The sequence below is a fragment of the Poromitra crassiceps genome, assembly GCF_964638095.1.
Source record: "Poromitra crassiceps genome assembly, chromosome: 3".
Lineage (NCBI taxonomy): Eukaryota > Metazoa > Chordata > Actinopteri > Beryciformes > Melamphaidae > Poromitra > Poromitra crassiceps.
The window spans coordinates 34,767,233-34,790,594 of record NC_139625.1 but is presented as its reverse complement, the minus strand read 5'-3'; the positions used below and the strand labels follow the sequence as shown (position 1 = coordinate 34,790,594).

Sequence of the window (23,362 nt, the reverse complement as noted above, 5' to 3'; positions counted from 1 at the left end):
ACAGTGGCCATTTTGTGTCTAAAAGGCAGGACCAACAGGTGCAAGCAGAACACTAATGACGGTTTCCAACTTCCAATTATGGAACAAAATGGCCACCGTGAAAAGGTTCTATTACCAAATTCAAAATTCGGCTTCGCTAGTTCCTGAAGAATTCAGCACGATCGCACGTAAAACGGCATAGCTGTGGCCGAACACAATTTCTGCTCACACACACATACACTCACACACAGAGACTTTGCATTCTTATTATAGGATTCTTATAGGATGATGGCCAACATTGTATGGTAAAACGTGAAGAAGGTGCGCTATCGGCCTTAGTTTAAACATGATGAAACTAAGTGGGCAAAAAAATGCTAATTAGTGGCCAAAATGAGGGAACACAGGTTCAGCACCATGGAGAGCTCCATTCATTCGCTGCTGATGAAAGACACCTCTCCTCTCTCTCCCCACAGGCTTTTTATAGTCCTCTTCCCTGGCTGATTCCAGCACAACTGTGCTCCTCCACTCAGGTGTCTTCCATCAGTAGCTAATAAATGGAGCTATCCATGGTGCTGAACCTGTGTTCACTAATTTTGGCCACTAATTCGCCTTTTTTTGCTGATTTAGCCGGCCCTAATTGCCTAATTGCTCCATTAGGTCACCCTCATTGCTCATTACACTTGCTGAAAGATTCAGCGCAATTGCACGTAAAATAGCATAGCTTTTCTGCTCACACATGCACTCAGACCCCCTTCTCACCAAACGCGATAAACTCGCATGTACTCGCACTCGCCCTGTCAAGCCCTGCCCCGCTGCTGCAGCTTGGTTGGCTGCCTTGCTGTATTTCCCTCTTCAATTGGTCTATTTCGGTTTTGGCCCCTCCTCTCGTCTTGTCGCTTGCGATGTCCTGACGCCAGGTATCCCAGCATGCTTTGCAAGCTGGTCAGCGACAGATGGCAGCAAGGGAAGGAGGGGCATTTAGAAATCGGCCAATTGAAGACGGAAATACAGCAAGGCAGCCAACCACGCTGTAGCAGCGGGGCAGGGCTGACTGGGCGATAGCGAGTACATCGCTCACCGCCCATGTTGGTGTGCAGGGCCGTCACACACAGAGACTTTGCATTCTTATTGTAGGATTATTATAGGATTAGTATTATAGGATGATGGTAAAATGGGAAGAGGGTGCACTGGGCTTCTATGCAAACACCATAAATACAGCTCAAGTATGATCAAGTCTTTGACTGCTCACAATAACATTGACCTCAGTTTCTCTCTCCCTCTCCCCTCAGGCCACCATGCTGCCAGCGGAGTACAAGGCTGGCAAGCTGCATGCCTACAAGCTGATCTGTGAGATGATGACCAAGCACCAGGATGTGCTTCCCAACAGTGACTTCCTGGTGCACCTGTACCACGTCATGCACAAGGGCTTCACCAGCGACGACCAGGTACGGCCACCAGGGGGCAGCACACACATATGGAGAACCAGTTACCTTTCTGCTGCTTTGTGGGGAGGCTTGTTCCCCTCTGCAGCAGTAGATGGTGCGCCAGTCAAAGTTATATTACATGCATCGATCCTCTCTATAGACTGAGAAATCATGATTTACAGTTGCCATTATGGTCGTCTGCTTTTTGCCTGCGTCATGTGTCATTTTCCTGTGACTGTGAGTCATAATGATTCCTATCCACTTCTTGGGTCCTGCTTTGCATTAGGTTTAGCGTTTATTAACTAACTAATATGTCTAATATGTATCCAATCTCAGGCCCTATTACAGCTCATCAGGGTCAACTTGAGGACAGTTGCAGCCAGCAGTGGGGACTGGGGGTGCTCACATAGGTTCACTGCAGTTTGGGGTCGTCGAGGTTTCTAGTCAGCTGGTGCTGTTGTAAACTACCTGCCGCCTGCCAACCAGTGGTAGTGAAGAATGCTACTGTGTTTTGGCATCTAATTCCTCTTCCTCCTCTTTTAGCCACACCCTTGCTCCTATTTAAATTTGGCCCAGCTCCACTCCTACCGACACAGGCTGAATGGAGATGGATGGAGCCCCCCAAAAACAAAAGACATGGATGAAAGTGGGGGGTGTTTCGGGGGGAAGGGGGGGAGGGGGCACTGTGATTAAATTCCTTTGTTTTGTGTGTGTGTGTGTGCATGTGTGTGTGTGTGTGTGTGTGCGTGTGTGTCTCTATGCCCTCCTGGCCAGGTTTCTATTGCGCCTTGGCAGCGCGACAAGCTTATTAGAATGTTTTCCATGTCGTTAAATAATGTTTTGAGCCCCCGCCGCGGTATACGTGATTAATTAAGGATTGACGTCTGTCGCGCTCCGTTAGACTGACACGTCGGCCGGGGGCCCAGCCTGTGCGTGTGTGTGTGTGCGCGTGTGTGTGCGTGTGTGCGTGTTTGTGTGTGCATGTGTGCGTGTGTGTGTGTGCGTGTGTGCGTGTGCGTGTGTGTGTGTGTGTGTGTGTAAAGGAGCGGGAGGCGAGCCTGGGGAACGCAGTACAGAGTAGAGCAATGAGGGGGGCACAGGGAGCGGCGAGGCAGCATTCTCGAGCTTTTGTTGTGGCTCTGTATAATGCGTCGGGGGGCCCGAGCCAGGACGGCCACTGAAGCGTGCTCGAATTGGCCGGAGAAAAGAGTCCTCACGACACACAATGGAGGACAGCCGCACGCCTGCTTAACATAAGAAAGTGGCTCTTACCCCTGCCCGCCCCCTTCCTCTCTACCCACCATCACTTACACATTTTCAAGTCCATCGCACTCTCTCTCTTTCTACTCCATCTCTTCACTCTCTCTCTCTTTCTACTCCATCTCTTCACTCTCTCTCTCTTTCTACTCCATCTCTTCACTCTCTCTCTCTTTCTACTCCATCTCTTCTAGGGATGCACCGATCCACTTTTTTCACTTCCGATCCGATTCCGATACCTGAATTTGGATATCTGCCGATACCGATATTATGCCGATACCAATATTTTTCTTGAACATACAGTATAGGCAAATATTTGGCCAATTAAAGATTTTTTTTTATTTTTTTTATATTTTTTATATTTTAAATATACCTTGCAAAAAGCAGACAAAATTAAGAAAATATACAAGGCAAAGAAGGATACTATTATACATGGGCAAATTACGGCCAGCAAATACTGTGCGGCCCGCGCTGGAATTGCAAAAAATAAATAAAAATAAATTCCAATGCGTGAAATAGTGCCATATCGGCACCCGATACCGATATTGGATCGGATCGGCCCCATCCCTAATCTCTTCACTCTCTCTCTTTCTACTCCACCTCTTCACTCTCTCTCTTTCTACTCCATCTCTTCACTCTCTCTCTCTTTCTACCCCATCTCTTCACTCTCTCTCTCTTTCTACTCCATCTCTTCACTCTCTCTTTCTACTCCATCTCTTCACTCTCTCTCTTTCTACTCCACCTCTTCACTCTCTCTTTCTACTCCATCTCTTCACTCTCTCTTTCTACCCCATCTCTTCACTCTCTCTCTCTTTCTACCCCATATCTTCACTCTCTCTCTCTTTCTACTCCATCTCTTCACTCTCTCTCTCTTTCTACTCCATCTCTTCACTCTCTCTCTCTTTCTACTCCATCTCTTCACTCTCTCTCTCTTTCTACCCCATATCTTCACTCTCTCTCTCTTTCTACTCCATCTCTTCACTCTCTCTTTCTACTCCATCTCTTCACTCTCTCTCTCTTTCTACCCCATCTCTTCACTCTCTCTCTCTTTCTACTCCATCTCTTCACTCTCTCTCTCTTTCTACTCCATCTCTTCACTCTCTCTTTCTACTCCATCTCTTCACTCTCTTTCTACTCCATCTCTTCACTCTCTCTTTCTACTCCATCTCTTCACTCTCTCTCTTTCTACTCCACCTCTTCACTCTCTCTCTCTTTCTACTCCATCTCTTCACTCTCTCTCTTTCTACTCCATCTCTTCACTCTCTCTCTCTTTCTACTCCACCTCTTCACTCTCTCTTTCTACTCCACCTCTTCACTCTCTCTCTCTTTCTACTCCACCTCTTCACTCTCTCTTTCTACTCCACCTCTTCACTCTCTCTCTCTTTCTACTCCACCTCTTCACTCTCTCTCTCTTTCTACTCCACCTATTCACTCTCTCTCTTTCTACTCCATATCTTCACTCTCTCTCTTTCTACTCCATCTCTTCACTCTCTCTCTCTTTCTACTCCATCTCTTCACTCTCTCTCTTTCTACTCCACCTCTTCACTCTCTCTCTCTTTCTACTCCACCTCTTCACTCTCTCTCTCTTTCTACTCCATCTCTTCACTCTCTCTCTTTCTACTCCATATCTTCACTCTCTCTCTTTCTACTCTATATCTTCACTCTCTCTCTCTTTCTACTCTATATCTTCACTCTCTCTCTCTTTCTACTCCATCTCTTCACTCTCTCTCTTTCTACTCCATCTCTTCACTCTCTCTTTCTACTCTATATCTTCACTCTGTCTCTCTTTCTACTCCACCTCTTCACTCTCTCTCTCTTTCTACTCCACCTCTTCACTCTCTCTCTCTTTCTACTCCATCTCTTCACTCTCTCTCTTTCTACTCCATCTCTTCACTCTCTCTTTCTACTCCATCTCTTCACTCTCTCTCTCTTTCTACTCCATCTCTTCACTCTCTCTCTCTTTCTACTGCATCTCTTCACTCTTTTGTTTTTTGTCTTGCACTGGAGCTGCAACGATTAGTCGATCGACAGAAAATTATTTGACAAATATTTTTTATAATGGCTTCATCGCCTAGACTAATGTTTAAGGGGGGGAAATGCTAAAATTCTCTCGTCCAGCTTCTTAAATGTGAATATTTTCTGGTTTCTTTAGTCCTCTATATGACAGTAAACTGATTATCTTTGGGTTGTGGACTGTTCCTCAGGACAAAAGAAGACATTTGAGGAGGAAAAGTGGGGAAAAGTGATCGACAGTTTTCACCATTGTGTGACATTTTATAGACCAAAAAACGAATCGATTAGTTGATAAAATGATTGACAGATTAATCGATAATGAAAATAACCATTAGTTGCAGCCTGATCTCGAACTAATCTTTCCATGGGGATATTGAAAGTAGCGTTCAATATAGGCCTGTGTGCACATTATCCAATACAAGTGTGCATGCCTTGGAGGGAGTTATGTAACTCTTGTTAAATGTTGCCTTTTAAAACATTTTTACTTTTACATACATAATATTGTGTCTTAAAATCCTTTCTATCTTGCAGGCGCGTTTTCTCTAGTCTAGATTACCTGATGTGAATCATGTAATAAAATCCACAATCTCCCGCCATGTCCTGGAGACAACAGGGGGAATCCCAGTGTAAATCCCCACCAGCTAAATGTGAATAAGCTCAGAGGGAGACGACAGTTCACTTGTAGGGATTCTTCTTCCAACTGACAGAGTGCCAAGGTCAGGTCTATTGTCCTGAGTGTCTGTCTGTCTCAGGTCACTGGGCCCACAAAGGCACAACCACAGGACAATAGCAGTAATCTATCTAATAGGACTACTGTCCGACATGCCACTGTGGTGCACAGCCAGCACCACAGTGTGTGTAGTATAGCGAGGTGCACACATGAAATAAAAATGAAATTTAGCACTTTGTTTAGGTGAAAGCAAACATGTATATCGGTCATGCAGGTACACTTAGATTGCACCACTTATCCTTGAAGGCCTTGTTTAATTTCCATACTGCCAGATTAAAATGTGACAGTTGACCATTAAGTCCCAATCTTGGTTGATGATTAAACATCTATCTCACATGTGTCAAACTCAAGGCGTGGGGGCCAAATCCGGCCCGGTACCTTTATTATGTGGTCCACTAGAACTAGCCAAGAATACAATTTGCGCAATACAATTCGAATTCGAATTAGTGCTAATAATTGTAGGCTACTAGTTGACTGCCATTGTTTTCCCTATAATTCTGCTTTCAGAAGTGCTAGTTATTAATTATTAAAATATTACTAAAAAAACAATAATCGATTCAGAGACAATTATGTAATATGATAACAAGTAGGCTAGATATATTTATATGGTATTACATTTACAACTGGCCCTTTGAGGGCAAGCTTAATGCTGATGTGGCCCGGGATGAAATTGACTTGACGGCCCTGATCTACCTCATAGATATACAGGTGGACTATAGCCTACAGCAGTGATAGCCTGGGTAAACCCAGCCCCCATGTGACCTGCTCTCAGACCTGCTCACTAGTCACTACGCCTTGTGACTAGTGAGCAGGGTCTGTCTGAGAGCAGGTCGCTGGGGGCTGGGTTTACCCAGGCTACAGCAGTGATTCCCAACCAGGGGTACGTGTACCCCTAGGGGTACTTGAGCAGCTTGCAGGAGGTACTTGGAATGATTGGGGAATACAATTTACTTCCAAAAAGATAAATACATATATATATATTCCAAGTCATTTCATAACCCCATTGTTAAAATGTGATGTGTGTGCCGCAACTAGTTCTGCTGGCAAGTGTCAACTGCTACACTGTTCTGCTACTGATAATGGCAAAAAAAACAACTAAAAAGCCCAAACACCGGCAGTTCAGTGAAACATATATTTTGTATATATTTACTTGTATGTAATCATCAACACGCATGAGTGAGGGGTACTATTGTCATGGAAAAACAGCTCAAGGGGTACATAACACAAAAAAGGTTGGGAACCACTGCCCTACAGTACCTATCAGTAGTAGTAGTAGTATGCATACTAGTAGTAGTATTACTACTAGCAATTAGTTGTGAAGGGTTAATCCCAAGTTGCATATTGTTTGTGGACTACAGTGGAGTAATGCTGGAGTGAACCCTGAGGTGGAGGCAGGGCCACATGAAGAGGCCTGAGGTGGAGGCAGGGACACATGAAGAGGCCTGAGGTGGAGACAGGGCCACATGAAGAGGACTGAGGTGGAGAGACAGGGCCACATGAAGAGGCCTGAGGTGGAGGCAGGGCCACATGAAGAGGACTGAGGTGGAGAGACAGGGCCACATGAAGAGGCCTGAGGTGGAGGCAGGGCCACATGAAGAGGCCTGAGGTGGAGGCAGGGCCACATGAAGAGGCCTGAGGTGGAGGCAGGGCCACATGAAGAGGACTGAGGTGGAGGCAGGGCCACATGAAGAGGACTGAGGTGGAGGCAGGGCCACATGAAGAGGCCTGAGGTGGAGGCAGGGCCACATGAAGAGGACTGAGGTGGAGACAGGGCCACATGAAGAGGCCTGAGGTGGAGGCAGGGCCACATGAAGAGGACTGAGGTGGAGAGACAGGGCCACATGAAGAGGCCTGAGGTGGAGAGACAGGGCCACATGAAGAGGACTGAGGTGGAGAGACAGGGCCACATGAAGAGGCCTGAGGTGGAGAGACAGGGCCACATGAAGAGGACTGAGGTGGAGAGACAGGGCCACATGAAGAGGACTGAGGTGGAGAGACAGGGCCACATGAAGAGGACTGAGGTGGAGAGACAGGGCCACATGAAGAGGACTGAGGTGGAGGCAGGGCCACATGAAGAGGCCTGAGGTGGAGAGACAGGGCCACATGAAGAGGCCTGAGGTGGAGAGACAGGGCCACATGAAGAGGACTGAGGTGGAGAGACAGGGCCACATGAAGAGGCCTGAGGTGGAGAGACAGGGCCACATGAAGAGGACTGAGGTGGAGAGACAGGGCCACATGAAGAGGACTGAGGTGGAGAGACAGGGCCACATGAAGAGGACTGAGGTGGAGAGACAGGGCCACATGAAGAGGACTGAGGTGGAGGCAGGGCCACATGAAGAGGACTGAGGTGGAGAGACAGGGCCACATGAAGAGGCCTGAGGTGGAGACAGGGCCACATGAAGAGGACTGAGGTGGAGGCAGGGCCACATGAAGAGGACTGAGGTGGAGGCAGGGCCACATGAAGAGGACTGAGGTGGAGAGACAGGGCCACATGAAGAGGACTGAGGTGGAGAGACAGGGCCACATGAAGAGGCCTGAGGTGGAGAGACAGGGCCACATGAAGAGGCCTGAGGTGGAGAGACAGGGCCACATGAAGAGGCCTGAGGTGGAGAGACAGGGCCACATGAAGAGGACTGAGGTGGAGACAGGGCCACATGAAGAGGCCTGAGGTGGAGACAGGGCCACATGAAGAGGACTGAGGTGGAGACAGGGCCACATGAAGAGGCCTGAGGTGGAGAGACAGGGCCACATGAAGAGGCCTGAGGTGGAGACAGGGCCACATGAAGAGGCCTGAGGTGGAGAGACAGGGCCACATGAAGAGGCCTGAGGTGGAGAGACAGGGCCACATGAAGAGGCCTGAGGTGGCTCCTTTCAGGACTGCCTTAATGCACCCTTTGTTGAAGCAGGGGCCATTCCTGCTGCCAACACAGAGTGACACGCAGGGCCCAATTCCCATTTCTATACACACACACCTCAAATCAGGTTCCCTGTATTTACACATACAATAGAAAACACTTTGTACTCTACGTTTGTGGCTTCCTCTAAAATGCTCATTTCAGGCAATCAAGCAACAGTTTGTCGCATGCTAATTACCACCGACTGCTCTGCGCATTATGCCTCAGAGGTCAATTACCAGCGAAATGAGGGTAAAATGGGCCTCCAAGCCTCAAGCTCTCCCCACCAATTTTCCACATGCGCCGCAGCGTGTGGTGTTTTGACTTCCTAGTTATTGCCCCCGCATGTTTATTCTATTCCTCCTTTGTTCGCGCTCGCTCCCTGTTTACTGAGGCTTCATTTGAGGTGATTAATGTCACAGGTAGGTAGGGGGTACAGTGCTGTGTGTGTGTGTGTGTGTGCACGTGCGCGCGCGCGTGTGTGTGTGTGTGTGTGTGTGTGTGTGTGTGTGTGTGTGAGAGAGAGAGAGAGAGAGAGTGAGATTGTGTGTGCGTGTGTCTGGTGTTTGCTAAGGTGGCCTTGGGCTGAGCTAGAAACAGGCTCATGTTTGAACTGTCCGATTGACACAGGTTTATGGCTGCCAAGCAGGCAGGTGTTTCCAGTCTGGACCTTGCCTTTGTACACAAACATGCACACGCATGTCTGAGATAAGAGAGAGTGCAGTTTTCCTGCCATCCTTAGGCACTGCAGTGCATTCTCATACCATGAAGACATTTTTTATGCAATATGATAATTTCTAATAGACAAATTAACTTCTCTCTATCTATCCAAACATACCATGCAGCAAACCGTTAACCAGCTTGCAGTGCACATCTCTAGTAAGTGTTGCACTGTATGCAAATACGTTGGCCGTTCTATAGCGAGAGCTCGTGTTTGTGTAGAACCCTCTGCAGTACAGCATATGTCAATGCTGAAAGAGCACCCATCTGCCACTGAGCTGCCTGTACCTCAACAATACAATACCTTGTCCCTGGCTTTAATTACAGGTTTGCGTGTGTGTGTGTTTGTGTGCGCGCATTTGTGTGTGTTCCCGTGTATGTACTGTATGTGACTCACGAAAGTTGAGGTCTTTTGTCCCCCCTCCATCCTCTGTGAACAATCCATCTGCTGCCTCTGCCCTCTTGTCTTTCATTTCCACCGTTTCCCCCCCAGTCTTTTAGTGAGATGGACTGTTGAGTGCCTTACTCTCCTCCTCACACTTACGATATTCAGCCTACCTGTATCTGCCTTTGGCCTGCCTCTCACATCGAACCCCATTTACAAAATGTTTTTATGCCTCCGCCGGCGATAGCCAGGCCGGAGGCATTATGGATCCGGGTTGTCCGTCCGTACGTACGTACGGCTGTCCGTCCGTCCGTACGATGTTTGTTAACGCGATATCTGAGGAACGCCTGGACGGAATTTCATCAAATTTGCCTCAAACATCGACTTAGACTCAAGGATGATCTGATTAGATTTTGGTGGTCAAAGGTCAAGGTCACTGTGACCTCTCGAACGCCATTTTCAAGCTTGTTAACGCGATATCTCAGGAATGCCTTGACGGAATTTAATCAAACTTGTCTCAAACATCGACTTGGACTCAAGGATGAACTGATTACATTTTGGTGGTCAAAGTTCAAGGTCACTGTGACCTCTCACACACCCAATTTCCAAGCTCTGTAACGCAACATCACAGGAGCGCCTTGACGGAATCTCTTCCAATTTGCCTCAAATGGCGATTTGGACTCCAGAATGAACTAATGGCGGAGGTATAAGTCCGCGTTGCGGTCGTTCTAGTTTTTTTCTGTTACTTCACCCCTTTCACCAGATTTCATGCTCACACCCAATACAAGATCCCATATAGCAGAATTACTAATACTTTGAGTTTTGGTTGTACTGGATGAATGTGAGTTGCTTTCATTCTTATATCAACTATTTTTGAAACACTCTGGACTTTTTGCTCCTGGGCAATGTTTATATTTGACTGGATGCCATGAGATTAAAACATATTGATGTCCAGTAGAGAGCCAAAGTCGACGTCTCTTCCTGCTTCACCATGCGTACCAAGGTCTTAAAAAATATGAATGCTGGTGAACAGCGAGAAACTATACCTTTTTGAATCCCATTTGAATTGTACCATGAGGTACAGTACACATGTAAATGTTGTCAATTTAAAGACGAGCTGAACCCAAAATGACTTATTTTATTTTAGTTCACATACTTGGGTATTCAGTGCACCTATTTAATAATGTATGAAAAAAAAATCACAAAAATCACATTTCTTTAGTTTTTCACACTTTTTCACATCAAAAGTTCATTTTTCAGGATTTCATTCACAACTGTAATATACAGTATGGTCACGTCAGCTAGTACTATCAAATTTCAACCCCATTTCAACCAATCATCTCACGACATGTCAGCTGTCAATCAATCTTCATTTCGAGGAGAATTGTCTCCTCGAAATGAAGGAGAAAATGGCCACCTAGAGTCTGTAACCTGGCAGAAATTCTAGCCCACTAACTAATAACTTGGCCAATAAGTATGTTGTAACATACAAAATAAAGCAAATGGGTAATGTCTTCATTTAATGTAGAATGCAAAGACATGTAACTGGCTCATTAAACTCGCATTCCAGGAATAACGTTAACGTCTGTGGGTCTTTACCCCGGCCCCTCGGACATTCCAGGCCGGCAGGCGGCACATTTGCCTCAGCTTTCAAACAGCGCTACACGCAGAGGCAGCCAGTTCCTCGGTTCTCTGCGGATCCCACTCGCGTAGCGCCACAATACGCTGAATCCCACTTGATTTGGGGGCAGAACACGCCAGGATTGGCCAATGCAAAATCCAGTCCCCAGAATTGTCAAATCAAATCATCGACACCAGTGTTAATTTCGTAGACTAAAACTATGACGAAAAATGTTCGTCGACTACCTATTTTCACTGATAAAAACTAAAACTAGACCTAAAACTATGAAGCATACAAATAACTAAAATGTGACTAAAACTAATAAGCATTTTAGTCTAAAGACTAAAACTAAATCTAAAATAGCTGCCAAAATTAACACTGATGGGAGAGTCTAGGATAGAGCTATCAAACTGATAAGGAATCCGGATATTACACAAGTAAAAGTGTTAAGAGTTAAATATTGCTTTATGAATTTCAACACTTGATACAACCTGACAAAGACAGCAAACATTTTGACTAAAAGTTGACTAAAATTTAATGACTTTTCATCAACTAAAAGATTTTGCGTTGTCGACTAAAACTAGACTAAAACTATCAAGTATAGAAATGACTAAAATGTCACTAAAACTAATCAACGTTTTCGTCAAAAGACTAAAGCTTAATTTATACTTATTAGAAAGTGACGCTCAGCACATGGTCGCAGACGAAAAAGAAAGTGTCCAATGTTTCCCCTAGAAAAATGTTCAGGCCTGGAGGGATTTCAAAATGTAACCCGACTGCAACGGTGTTATTATGGGAGGCGATGCGAACAGTTGTATTATGGGATGTGCGTTTCCCAGGCAATGACACACGTTGACATGTTTTAGAACAGCGCTGCACGCTGGCACAATGCTCCTAAAAGCAAAATGCTTATTGTTTTGAATGATTTGGCATCTTCTATAGACCAAATCAGCGGGATGTTTACATTTACTTCCGGGTACCCCTGAGGTCCACACATTATAATGGCGGTGGACGGCACAAACTGACGTGTTGAAGACAAAAACAGACAAAGAAGACAAAAATGGTTCGTCCGTGTTGTGTTGTTGTTTAATATCATTCATAACAACACTTTCACTAACGTTAGTGGAGACCAGACTAGCTAATTTACCTGTTGGACCAGACTAGAGTAGACTTGAAGCTAAATTAAATTGACGTGGCGTCAGTAGCTCTGTCTGTACCAGGCTCTTTCTCGCCGAGAAGAGCCTGGTGACGCGAGGTTACTCTGTCTGTAACGTAAAAAAACAGCGAGTTTGACAGACAAACAAACGTTATTAGCTAGCTAACACTACATAAAACAAACACAGAAGAAAGGCTAGATACGTCGGACAAGCATGTTTACCAACCGTTTAACCATTTAAATTGAAAGTAGTCGGCCGAAAACAACGAGAGGGTTTGACAGCATTTATTTGACAACACGCACATTTAAACCTGCCGCCTTCCCCAAGTGGTACCCGGAAGTAAATTTGTTTACATGGTGACGTCACGGTGATTTGGTCTATTACTGTCAACAACAGTATTGTTGTATTGTAATAATATGCCATAAAGGTTTATTGAAATTTTGGGGGAAGCAGATTCTTTTTTTTCTTTTCTTTTTTTATGCAACTTTTTTTCTGGCCTGGCCCACCAGGCCTGTAGAATGGTAGGGGAAACACTGGTGTCACTCATGGTGTTGCATTTATACTTCAGTAAACGTTCACCTCGGTTCAACGGTGACGTGAAATTTGTCACAATGTTCATTGTGATTTTCATGAAGTCATACATCAAGGACAGGCTGATAAAAATAGCGGGGACACGTTCATTCATTTCAACCAAAATAAGGAAGTCAAGTGCGTGAAATTTCACTAGGTAGCAGACACCTCTCGCCGACACTTGAAAGTGTTGACTCAAGTCCTCATTTCTGTCGGCGACTGTTTCAAAAGTGTCGACAGACAAAGCATAAATTGGGCTTAAGACAAAATCTAAAATAGCTGCCAAAATGAACACTGATCGACACGCTATGGCCCGCCTCTCAACCCTCCATCATATCAGGCAAGATTTGTTTTCAGTCTGATACATCTCCGACCCTCGTGCCACTTGGGTTCAGCTTGTCTTTAAAAGATAACTTTGCATGTCAAGAAAGTCGCAGTTTGTCATGAAACTGAAACGTAACATTTAGTTTTGTATGAAACCTCTCAATCAACTACATCTCTCATATCGCACAATATACGTCACAGCAACACGGCCTGGTGGGAGAGACGTCACGCAACTGGTTGTGTGTAGTCTTCCTGATTTAGAACTCATAGTGCAACAGTTTTATGACAAACCGCGACTTTCTTGGCTTTATTTATTTATTTATTTATTTAAGATTTATTTGACAGGGACAATACACATCAATCCACACTTTAGTTCACACTACAGTGTAAATGTGTCAGATTTAGCCAAGAGGCTAATTTGAATCTGTAGTCCCTGGACAAGTTAACAATATGGTCAACAGGTCACAGTATAACAATAAAACAATTAAAATTAAAAACAAAACAATATCAAGTCAACAATATAGCAATTATGATTAAAAACAAAGCAATGGGTTAGAAACAATGTAGGATTAAATATACAGAGTGAGAGCAATGTCCACACATACAGTAGATAGATGACAGTGGTGCACAGGGGATTTAGAAATGAGTACAACTCTGGTGTTCTTTAAGCCAATTTTTTAAAGTATTTTTAAATATTCCAAATGTTGGGCAGCTCCTTAAATGTAAAGGCAGACTGTTCCAGTACTGTGTGGCTCGGACAGAGAAAGCTGAACAACTAAAAGTGCTCCTTCTAAATGGAACCACACATTCCCCTCTTGAGATTGACCTTGTGAGTCTGGTGTTTTTTATTAATACAAACTGACTGACTTGCAAAGTAATCTTTTAAATGGACAAACATATGTGTAGTGGACCTCATGGCGGGATAAAAAAAAGTATCGTCTCTCGTCGTTCACCACCATTCATATTTTTTCAGACATCGGTGGGCACAGGTCCCGACCGGATGGGGAGGGACTTTGGCTCTCAATATACAGTACTGTACATGTGTGTGTCACCAGGAGGTTCTGAACACCATGATCCGCTCCTGCTCTCCGCGGTTCTTTTTCCTCGGCCTGCCAGGCTTCACCATGCTGGTTGGAGACTTCATCACTGCTGCTGCCTGCATCCTCAGCTCGCGCTCCTCAGAGGTACATGCACACACACTTTACTTTCCTATGTATTTCTCTGTCTCAAGTGCAGTGAACATCTACTGTTGCCTCTCCTACCGTCATTGAGAAACTGGGTCAAGCCGGAATCGGAAAATTATGTTTTACAGGACTGGAAAAGCTCTGAAAAAAGCTAAACCCTTTTAATGAAAAAATTATGCATATCTAAAATGTTTTAGAAATGTAATTTGTACTTCTATTCAATGGGTCACGTTTTGCTCAAGATACCTACTGTTTAAGGACAAATAATAACCCAGTTTACCTATTTCTTGATAGCATACGGTATGTTGCAAGTGATAGCCATAGCCAGCCAAAAGAAGGGACCTGTGACATTGAATCCAGCTATTCACCAAACTAAAGGAACTATGTCTGCATTAGAAAATCTATTAAATTTGTTCAGCAGAATCATGAGTAAAGACACAATTAGTTTTGCTGTATCCAACTGATGCTATTTCCCTAGATAGTGAGCTGATGGTTTTCCTGGAAGTGGGCTGTTTTGATGTAGCATTAGAGAGTTAATGATATCATGTTGTTTTTGTCCTCTGCCAGGCTCCCAGGATGGAGGCTCAGACAGTCCTGGGCTCCCTAGTGTGTTTCCCTAACCACTACCTCCAGATTCCACTACTGCGGACCACGTCCGGCACTGATGACATCGCCGTCGACACAGAGGACATCAAGGTGCATAGTGCGCATCTGCCATACTGGGAATACACTGACAACGCATGGAAATTTTACCTGTACCTTTACCTGTATTGAGTGCCAAAGTCACACCCTCTTCCAGGTTCGGAATGGGACCTAAGGGATTTCATTCCGATTCATTCTTCCATAGACGTTTCGTAAAATCCTTATAAATAAAAAGAGTTTTACTTGGTCAATCCAATCAATTCAGCTGTATTCAGAATCAGGAGATACCATAGAACATTTCACTTGGCCCATAACAAAAACTATACATACCGTATACATTTCCCTATGGAAAACTGAATGGGGAATGAAATCTCGTCGGTCCCATGCCGAACCCGGAAGAGGGCGTGACTTTGGCACTCTATTATAACATGTATAGTAGGTAGGTACTGCACTCAGTACGGTTATTAGCCTATAAAGTGCATCAATTGTACCTTTGTTACATTAATAGTTACATTAATAATACCAAGTAGAACAAAAAGGTACCTTTATGGTGCAGCGATTGTGTGAAGTGTCTGTAGTTGATGTTATCAATTAACTGTTGTCACAAACTGGACCTTACATAAAGTGGATGGACTAGACTCGATGACATCAGGTGTGTTGTCTTTGTCATTCAGGATTATCTGATCAATGTCCTGCTGGCGACGGCGACAAATGAACACTGTGAAGGAGCCAGGTATGATGTGGGCTGTATTAGACATTTTTGTGTGAATACATATGGATACATATTATATACACAGTCCAGATACTTTTAATTTATGTTTTACAAACTTACTAACACTAACATTCACTAAGCATTGTAAAACATCACTTGCAACTTTACAATAGCAACCCACATAATACTTATTTATATTTGACAAATCATTTGTTAATCATTAAATACTTGTAAAGCATGTTAGTATCACAATTATTAATCGATGTACGTTAACTCTTGTACTGTATTTCAATTAGATGTTGTCTGTAATTTTCCATTGATTTAAATACAAGGATGTGTTCAACCTGTCAATCAGGTGCATAGCTGTGTGCAGTCTGGGTCTGTGGGTATGTGAGGAGCTGATGCAGGAGAAGATCCACCAGCAGGTGAAAGATGCCATCAACGTGCTGGGAGTAACACTGAAGGTGAGTGATCCTCTGGGGTCTCAGCTTGGTGGCTGTTCTCCTGGTAAAACTCTGCTGAAATATGCAAACACTGTTTTACAAAATACATCAGCACCTTTTTTGTTTTGTTTTTGTGAGTCGTGTGCTGAACACCCCAACTGTCACCCCAAGCAAGGGCATGAAGCACTGACGGCCATCTTTGAACACACTGGGGACACACATTGGAACCTAGGATTTCACACTGTCCACTTTACCTTTTTTTGTTTGTTTCACAAATACACACAAGCCCAATAGCGTTTAGCACAACCAAAATGATAGTTGATTACATAAAAGGACTGCAGAACAATTTCAGTGTAGGCGAGGAAGTGAGAGCGAAAGCGAAACATGCTCAGAGGAAGAGCCCTCTTCCCCCTCGCCGACTGAAGAGATGCAGAGAACCAGTGGTAGACTTTTTTTTTTTTTTACTGGAAAAGGCTTCGGGGCGCTGGCGTAATTTCCAGGCCGCTCGTTCTCAGTGGATGCGGGCCAATTTAAGCAGCTACATCTCCCAGCTTCCTGCTCCAGCGAGCCCCCCCTCCTCTAATGGAGCAGTAATCACTCCCCTGCACAACTTGACACACACAGGCTAGCCCCAAAATAGAGGGTAGGGGGTGGTTGGGGGGGGAGTGCCTTTTCTAAAAGCAGGTGCTGAACTCTCAGGGCCCCTTTTTGTGTTTAGCCATTTCTGCACTGCCACATTGTCTGCCCTTGTTACATGTTGAGAGGCATTCAGCTGGAAGAAATGGGAAATTGTATTTCTCCGCAAAGAATTTCAAATCACTGAAAAAATCCACATTTGAAAGAAAATTGTCAGTGGCTCAAGTCTTTCTTCCAATGTGTCTGGAGAGAAGGAGGCTGGGTTTGAAGTGGAAACAAAATTATGCTGATTATCTGCACAGTGCCTGAAGAGGTAATCTTGTGGAAAATGACTCTTTCACAACTTTGTCACAGGCAATATATTGTTAAACTTTTCCTCCCCATCTCCAACCAGCAATGTCCCTCCACCGTTTTTACGTTTTAGGCATTTAGGCAGAATCACATCCAACAAGCGAAATAAAATAATTACAATAAAGGAAAAAAATGTAATTAATTCTCCGCTCTTGAAAAGTGGCAAATAATGTAATTGTTTAGTCTCAATTCACATCACTACGCATCTTACTTATAGTTGTAGACCTCCCTGTCATTTCACCTCTCATAATATTTAGTGAACAATAATTTCCAGCTATAGAATGCTATGGCCTAGCTGACATGTCACACAGCCACCATTGACATACATCATACCAAACAACAACCAGAATCTTAAATAAATAAATAAAAATAAAATAAAAGAGTACATCTGTATAGAGAAAGAGAGTGTGTGTGTGGGGTGGGGGGGGGTTGAGTGTGTCTGTCTGAGTGTGTGCGTCCTTTGCATATCTCGAGAACCATTCGTCCAAACTACTTCACACTTAATGGGTGTGTGCTGGGGACCCGAGGGGGGGGGGGACGAACGGGCACCGCACTAGTTCTATCAAACACTGTGTATTTGTTGTTATTTTTCGTTAAGTTCGCACACTGCAAAGGGCTCCAGTTAGGTTTTTTATTGCAACACTGTGGGTTAAGCCCAATTGATCTTGATTAATTTAGGTATAGGTTAAGCCAGGGGTGGCCAAACCTTTTTACCACGTGCGATAGCACGCTGGTCAACACGCGATTATTTCAACATCAGTCAGTCATTTGTAACGGAAAGGACGCTTTTCTTGTGTGGGGACGCTGGATGACTTTCACTCTCGTTTCCCGAAAGGGTGGTGTGTTTCAATACACGCTGACCCCACCCGCTTAAGACGCTGCCTTCATTTCGATGAGCACACACTGACTCACACACACCTCCACACTCTCTCTCACACACACACACACACACACACACACACACACACACACACACACACACGGACTGCAGCACGACCCACAGTGCTAAACACCAAGGGCTGAAATAAAACCACTATTAATCAGCCAGAAATTAGTTTTATTATTAATCAACTTCTGAGTTTAATGTCGATACAAAGGACTCAGGATGCTCTGGCTGTGTGGAATTTGTTTCTTGATGAATTAGCAGACGTTACTGTGGTATGTTTGGTTGTGTTTTCAATTGCATTGGCTGCGGGCACTGGTTTCCTCCTTGTGGAAGAGGGACAGCAATCTTTGCAAATATCGAGTTCTGAAATGCGTGTTTCAACCTTCCGACCCAGTGATCCTTTGTATGGACATTAAAGGAAGACATTCATTTATTTTTGTAAGTTTTGCTTAGGTATTTTGCGACTATTTTAACATAGACATTATGGGCGCCCACTTCAAGCACCAGCCAGCCAGCCCGCCAGCAGATCCGTGTAAAAAGCTGTAACACTGAAACGTGACTATAGAGCTACAAAATAGATTATTTTTGGACACCCGACCCAGCGAAAACCACATGGAATAGTTTAATGTCCCGATTATGAAGCAACCCAATCGCCAGAATCAAATGTAAAAAAACAGAATATTATGTAGCTACAATATCAACTCAATCAATTTGAATAGGCTATACTATCCTGACCTATATAGGCTAGCCTATAGGCTAATGTCAGAATCATCAACTCAATCAATTTGAATAGGCTATACTATCCTGACCTATATAGGCTAGCCTATAATATCAGAATCATCTTTTCCAGTTACTCCTGAGCAAACCAGTCAACTAATGATGAAGTAATGAGTGGTGTCCCATTTCCTAGGTGATTGTTTTCAATCCCTACCCCTTGTGGCTCTGTTTTGAAGGGCAAAGGCCAAAATGAGGGACACTCAAAAACAAGGGGTAGGGGTAACAATAACAATTGGGATTGGGCCTTAGTCTCTTTTCTATAGTGAGTAAGGTGTTAAACACCATGATCATTGAGTTGGTTGAAAAACAAAGTCTTTATTTTAAGTTATATTTTGGATATGAACTTCATTAGTCAACGAAAGTTTACTATAGAAGTGAATGGGGGCAACATCATGCGCCCTGCATCTAATGTATTGGGTACTTGTGATCATCATTGTAGCAGGATATACACACACACACACACACACACACACACACACACTGTATTATAGCTACTTGAATATTGGGGGGATGTATCCTTTATCTCACCCTGGCCTGTTGTATCTTTTCTTTCGTCATGACACTATATAAGAAGTAACACAAATTACATGGAATTACAATTGCCACGAGTTGGCGTCACTCCATCCGTGGCTGTACCCCAACTAGCCACAACCCAGGGATGCCTGCCCCCGTGGTTGCCACACGCTGCACATGGTCTGGGGCCGAATTTGCCCTTGTTGGTTGTGGGCCGCATACAGAAAAATATAAGGAGTCGCTGGCCAAACAATATTAATGCATCAAAAATTGAATTTCTACCTAAATAAATATATGACACATAGTTGATGTGCTCACCTATTACAATGGGTATTTCTGTATGTTTTCAAATTTTCTTTTCTGGTGCCAACATGTTAAGACAGAGATAATTTCACCAAGATTCAGTATTTAAAACTGTAAAAAAAAACAGACAAAAACATAAATACCGGTAGACCAGGTCAGGGTAATCAACTATAACCCATTTTCAATGGTTTTAAATGGAAAAAAACAAAATGGAGGGGGAATCAGTTTTTTTGTTTTTGTTTTCCGTTTCCGTTTTTTGTTTGTTTTTCCGTTTTTGTTTTTTTAGCTATTTTAGCTATGTTTATTATTGTCTTTGGATTTTGCGACTTGTTTTTGATATGTGTTACTGTCTGTCCTGTTTTTATAAGACCATGGACCATGTTGGAAATCAGTGTCTCACTTTTACATGTTATCCCTTGGATGCTTTTTTAGTGTCTTCTATATCCATAAATAAAATCAATCAATCAATCACACACTATTCCACTATATAGGGAATGAATGACTTCTGGTGAATTGTTGATCATTTTGATCACAGTATGAATGCACAGTAAGTCAACAGGGTCAACGCAACAATGCCCAGGCAGTGGAATTAGACAAACTAGAAACAGAGAGTGCACTCCTTTATAGCATCACTCGCCATGCCCGCTGAACTGGCAGTGCTCATTCCTACCATGCCTCGTCCTCGTCCTCCTTCTCCTCTTCCTCCTCATCACTCATTCATACCGTACCTCGTTGGTTTGCCCTCGAGGTTTCGCATGTTTGCGGGGTTGCAGGCCGGCCTCGCCCGCTGCGCGGCCTCACCTGCTCAACTAGCAGTTACACACACAATTAAATTACAACCAGCCATTAGGGAACCATGCACATTGTAAGCAAGAAGAGAAATTGTGATTAAGCCACTGTAGCTTTTGAATGAAAGTCTAATATGAGTGCACCACGCCACGCCGTGAAATCTGCTCTCTAATTATACTAATAGAGATATTCCTCTTTCCTGAGAGTATTCATGTGTACCGTAATAGAAAAACTACTAGGTTCAGAAGTAAAAGCCAAGTTGAAAAGCTTTACTTTGTCTACATTGATTCTGCTTCCTCATGGAGCCAAGTCCTCTGCATGATCTACTCTCGTGTGTGTGTGTGTGTGTGTGTGTGTGTGTGTGTGTGTGTGTGTGTGTGTGTGTGTGTGTGTGTGTGTGTGTGTGTGTGTGTGTGTGTGTGTGTGTGTGTGTGTGTGTGTGTGTGAGCGTGCGTGTGTGTGTGTGTGTGTGTGTGTGAGCGTAGTTTGGGAACAAGGCAGTGGCTCAGGTAGCCTGTGACGTGTTTCAGCTGCTCATCTGCCACTGGGAGCATCTCCAGAGGCTGGAGACCACTCTGCCCAAGAAGATCATCGAGGTAGCACACACACACACAACAATTAAATTACAACCAGCCATTATGGAACCGTGCACATTGTAAGCAAGAAGAGAAATTGCGATTAAGCCACTGTAGCTTTTGGATGACAGTAATATGATTTACTTCACACAAACAACTCATTTCAGCACACGGCCCTGACTCGCCTTACAAAGTGTGCCATCCAAGTTTCTGTCTCCCTGTTTTGTCCCCACACAGATCTTTGTTGCCACCATAGCCTTTCTGTTGCCAAGCGCAGAGCACTCAACGGTGGAGGCAGACAAAAAGGTACCTGGAGGAAATAGAGGGAGCATGAAATGGCTGAGATCTAAAGGACCTTCCTCTGTCAAGTTGGAATGGTGCATTTGCAGAGGAATGTTTACACTGGAGTGGCTCTTTTTATGTTTCTTAGCCCTTTACAGCTCTCATCTATCAGCCTCCATTTTGTTCTTTCTTTTTCGATGCAACTAGAACAGTCTCTCTATTTCTGTCATAGACCATATAAATATATGGACGTAGCTACCGTGTCGTCATCCATTGGTTTTTGGACTGTTTTGAATTTATTTATTTTGTTTATTTGGACGGGACAGTGCAAAATCAATGAACACAGAAACCATGGAGCAGATACAATCACCTAGAACATAATAAAAGTGTAAAAATTGACGGATTTAGCACGAGGCTAATTTCCATCCATTGTCCCCGAAAGACATAAAACACAGAAAACATAAAACGTAAAACATAAGTAGCAGCAGTACACTCAAAAATACGTAAAACATAAGTAGCAGCAATACACTCTAAAATACATAACAGCAATTACACTTACAAAAAATAAAAATACATAGTAGCAATACACAAAAGAAAGAGAAGAAAGCATAATACCTGTGGACACATGACTGGTTGGATTTCAGCCATTGTTTAAGTCTACCTTTAAAAGTAGCAAGCCTCGAGGTTGGCATTTTCACCGTCGCCATCTTGGTTATTTGGAGGCAGAAGTGACATGAATTGGGACGAGCACGACCTGCTATTGGTCGATGAGTGGCGAGCTGCACGATCACTGGACAGGCGACCTGTCAGTCACGCCCCCAAAACAGTCTTTTTCATCGTCTGTTTTACTCTAAATGGGACCATAATTTACAAAATGAGCATCTTGCTGTATTGAAGAAGAGTCGATTCAGACCATAAGCTCATTAGGGAAGTATTTACTGGTGCCATAAATCCTATAATAAGAATGTGAAGTCAATGTGAGTGAGTGAGTGAGCAGAAATTGGCACAGCTATGCCATTTTATGTGCGATCACGCTGAATCTTTCAGGAAGTGTAAAGAGCACCCCTGCGGGTGACCTAATGGAGCCAGAGTTTTTGAATTCGGTAATTAGGGCCTAACCTTGCAAGGCAGCTGGATTTGCGCGAGATCATATCACACGACAAATCATTTTGTGAAAACAAACCATTTGGCAGCATCAGGTTAATTAGGGCCGACTAAATAGGCAAGAATGGCTAATTAGTGGCCAAAATGAGTCAACACAAGTTCAGCACCATGGAGACCTCCATTCTTTAGCTACTGATGGAGCACACCTGAGTGGAGGAGCACACCTGAGCGGTGTTGGAATCAGCCAGGGAAGTTGACTATGAAAACCCTCTGGGGAAAGAGGAGAAGCGGCATGCCAACTCTGTGAGTGAGGCCTGACTAAATGGCCAATGATTGTGTGATCCAACGTGTATCAGAACTATAATAAGAATGCAAAGTGTGTGTGTGTGTGTGTATAATTTTTTTATGCTTTTTATTATTTTCTGTTTTTGCTTCAAGTGAAATGTTTCATGGTCACTTGGTTGGCTTGGTTCCAGGCTTGAAACTCGTTATATAAGGATTTTTCAAAATGTCTGTGGAGAAAATGAATGGGGAATTCTCTCATGGAACGGGAGCTGAGAAAAAGTGGGCGGTCACTGTTGAGCTCTATTAGGGCCGATTAATGTGTGAATTTGCGATGGCTGAGCCTGCGCAGATTAATGGCCGAACACTGCACGGGTATTCCGACCGCTAGTCAAGTGAGAAGTACAGGCATTTTCCCATTCACTTCCACCTATTTGGACTTCATTTGCAGCCAGTGGCTGCAGGCCATTCAAAAGAATACAGGTTTAAGTTACTTCCGCTTACGCATTGGCTTCACAAACAGCTACGAGCTAGCCCCTTAATTTTTGGGGGGATAGAAAACTGTTGTTTCTGTGTCTCATTGTTGGCTGCCCCAACTGAGTATGTTAAACTAAAGGAAGTCTGGCTCCTCCTCAGTTGATTGTGTCCCTGCTGCTGTGCCTGTTGGACTGGTGCATGGCCATGCCCCTCAGTCTGCTGCTGGAGCCCATCACCATGCCTGTGCTGCACCCACACCCTGCAGCCCACAAGATCCCACTGCTGGACTACATCTACAGGGTGGGTAGCCCGACTGGCACCTGAGAGGTCTC

General features: G+C 44.1%; 1 protein-coding gene across 1 annotated transcript in view; it reads left to right on the top strand.

Moving 5' to 3' along the window:
* ralgapa2 (Ral GTPase activating protein catalytic subunit alpha 2) overlaps positions 1-23,362 on the top strand; it is a 184,104-nt gene that overhangs the window by 89,958 nt on the left and 70,784 nt on the right. Inside the window, exons 24-31 of the mRNA XM_083634146.1 lie at positions 1,269-1,424; positions 14,130-14,258; positions 14,826-14,954; positions 15,575-15,633; positions 15,968-16,076; positions 20,796-20,906; positions 21,123-21,191; positions 23,190-23,330. Of these exons, the coding sequence (XP_083490272.1) occupies positions 1,269-1,424; positions 14,130-14,258; positions 14,826-14,954; positions 15,575-15,633; positions 15,968-16,076; positions 20,796-20,906; positions 21,123-21,191; positions 23,190-23,330 (903 nt within the window). The remainder of the gene's footprint in view (positions 1-1,268; positions 1,425-14,129; positions 14,259-14,825; positions 14,955-15,574; positions 15,634-15,967; positions 16,077-20,795; positions 20,907-21,122; positions 21,192-23,189; positions 23,331-23,362) is intronic.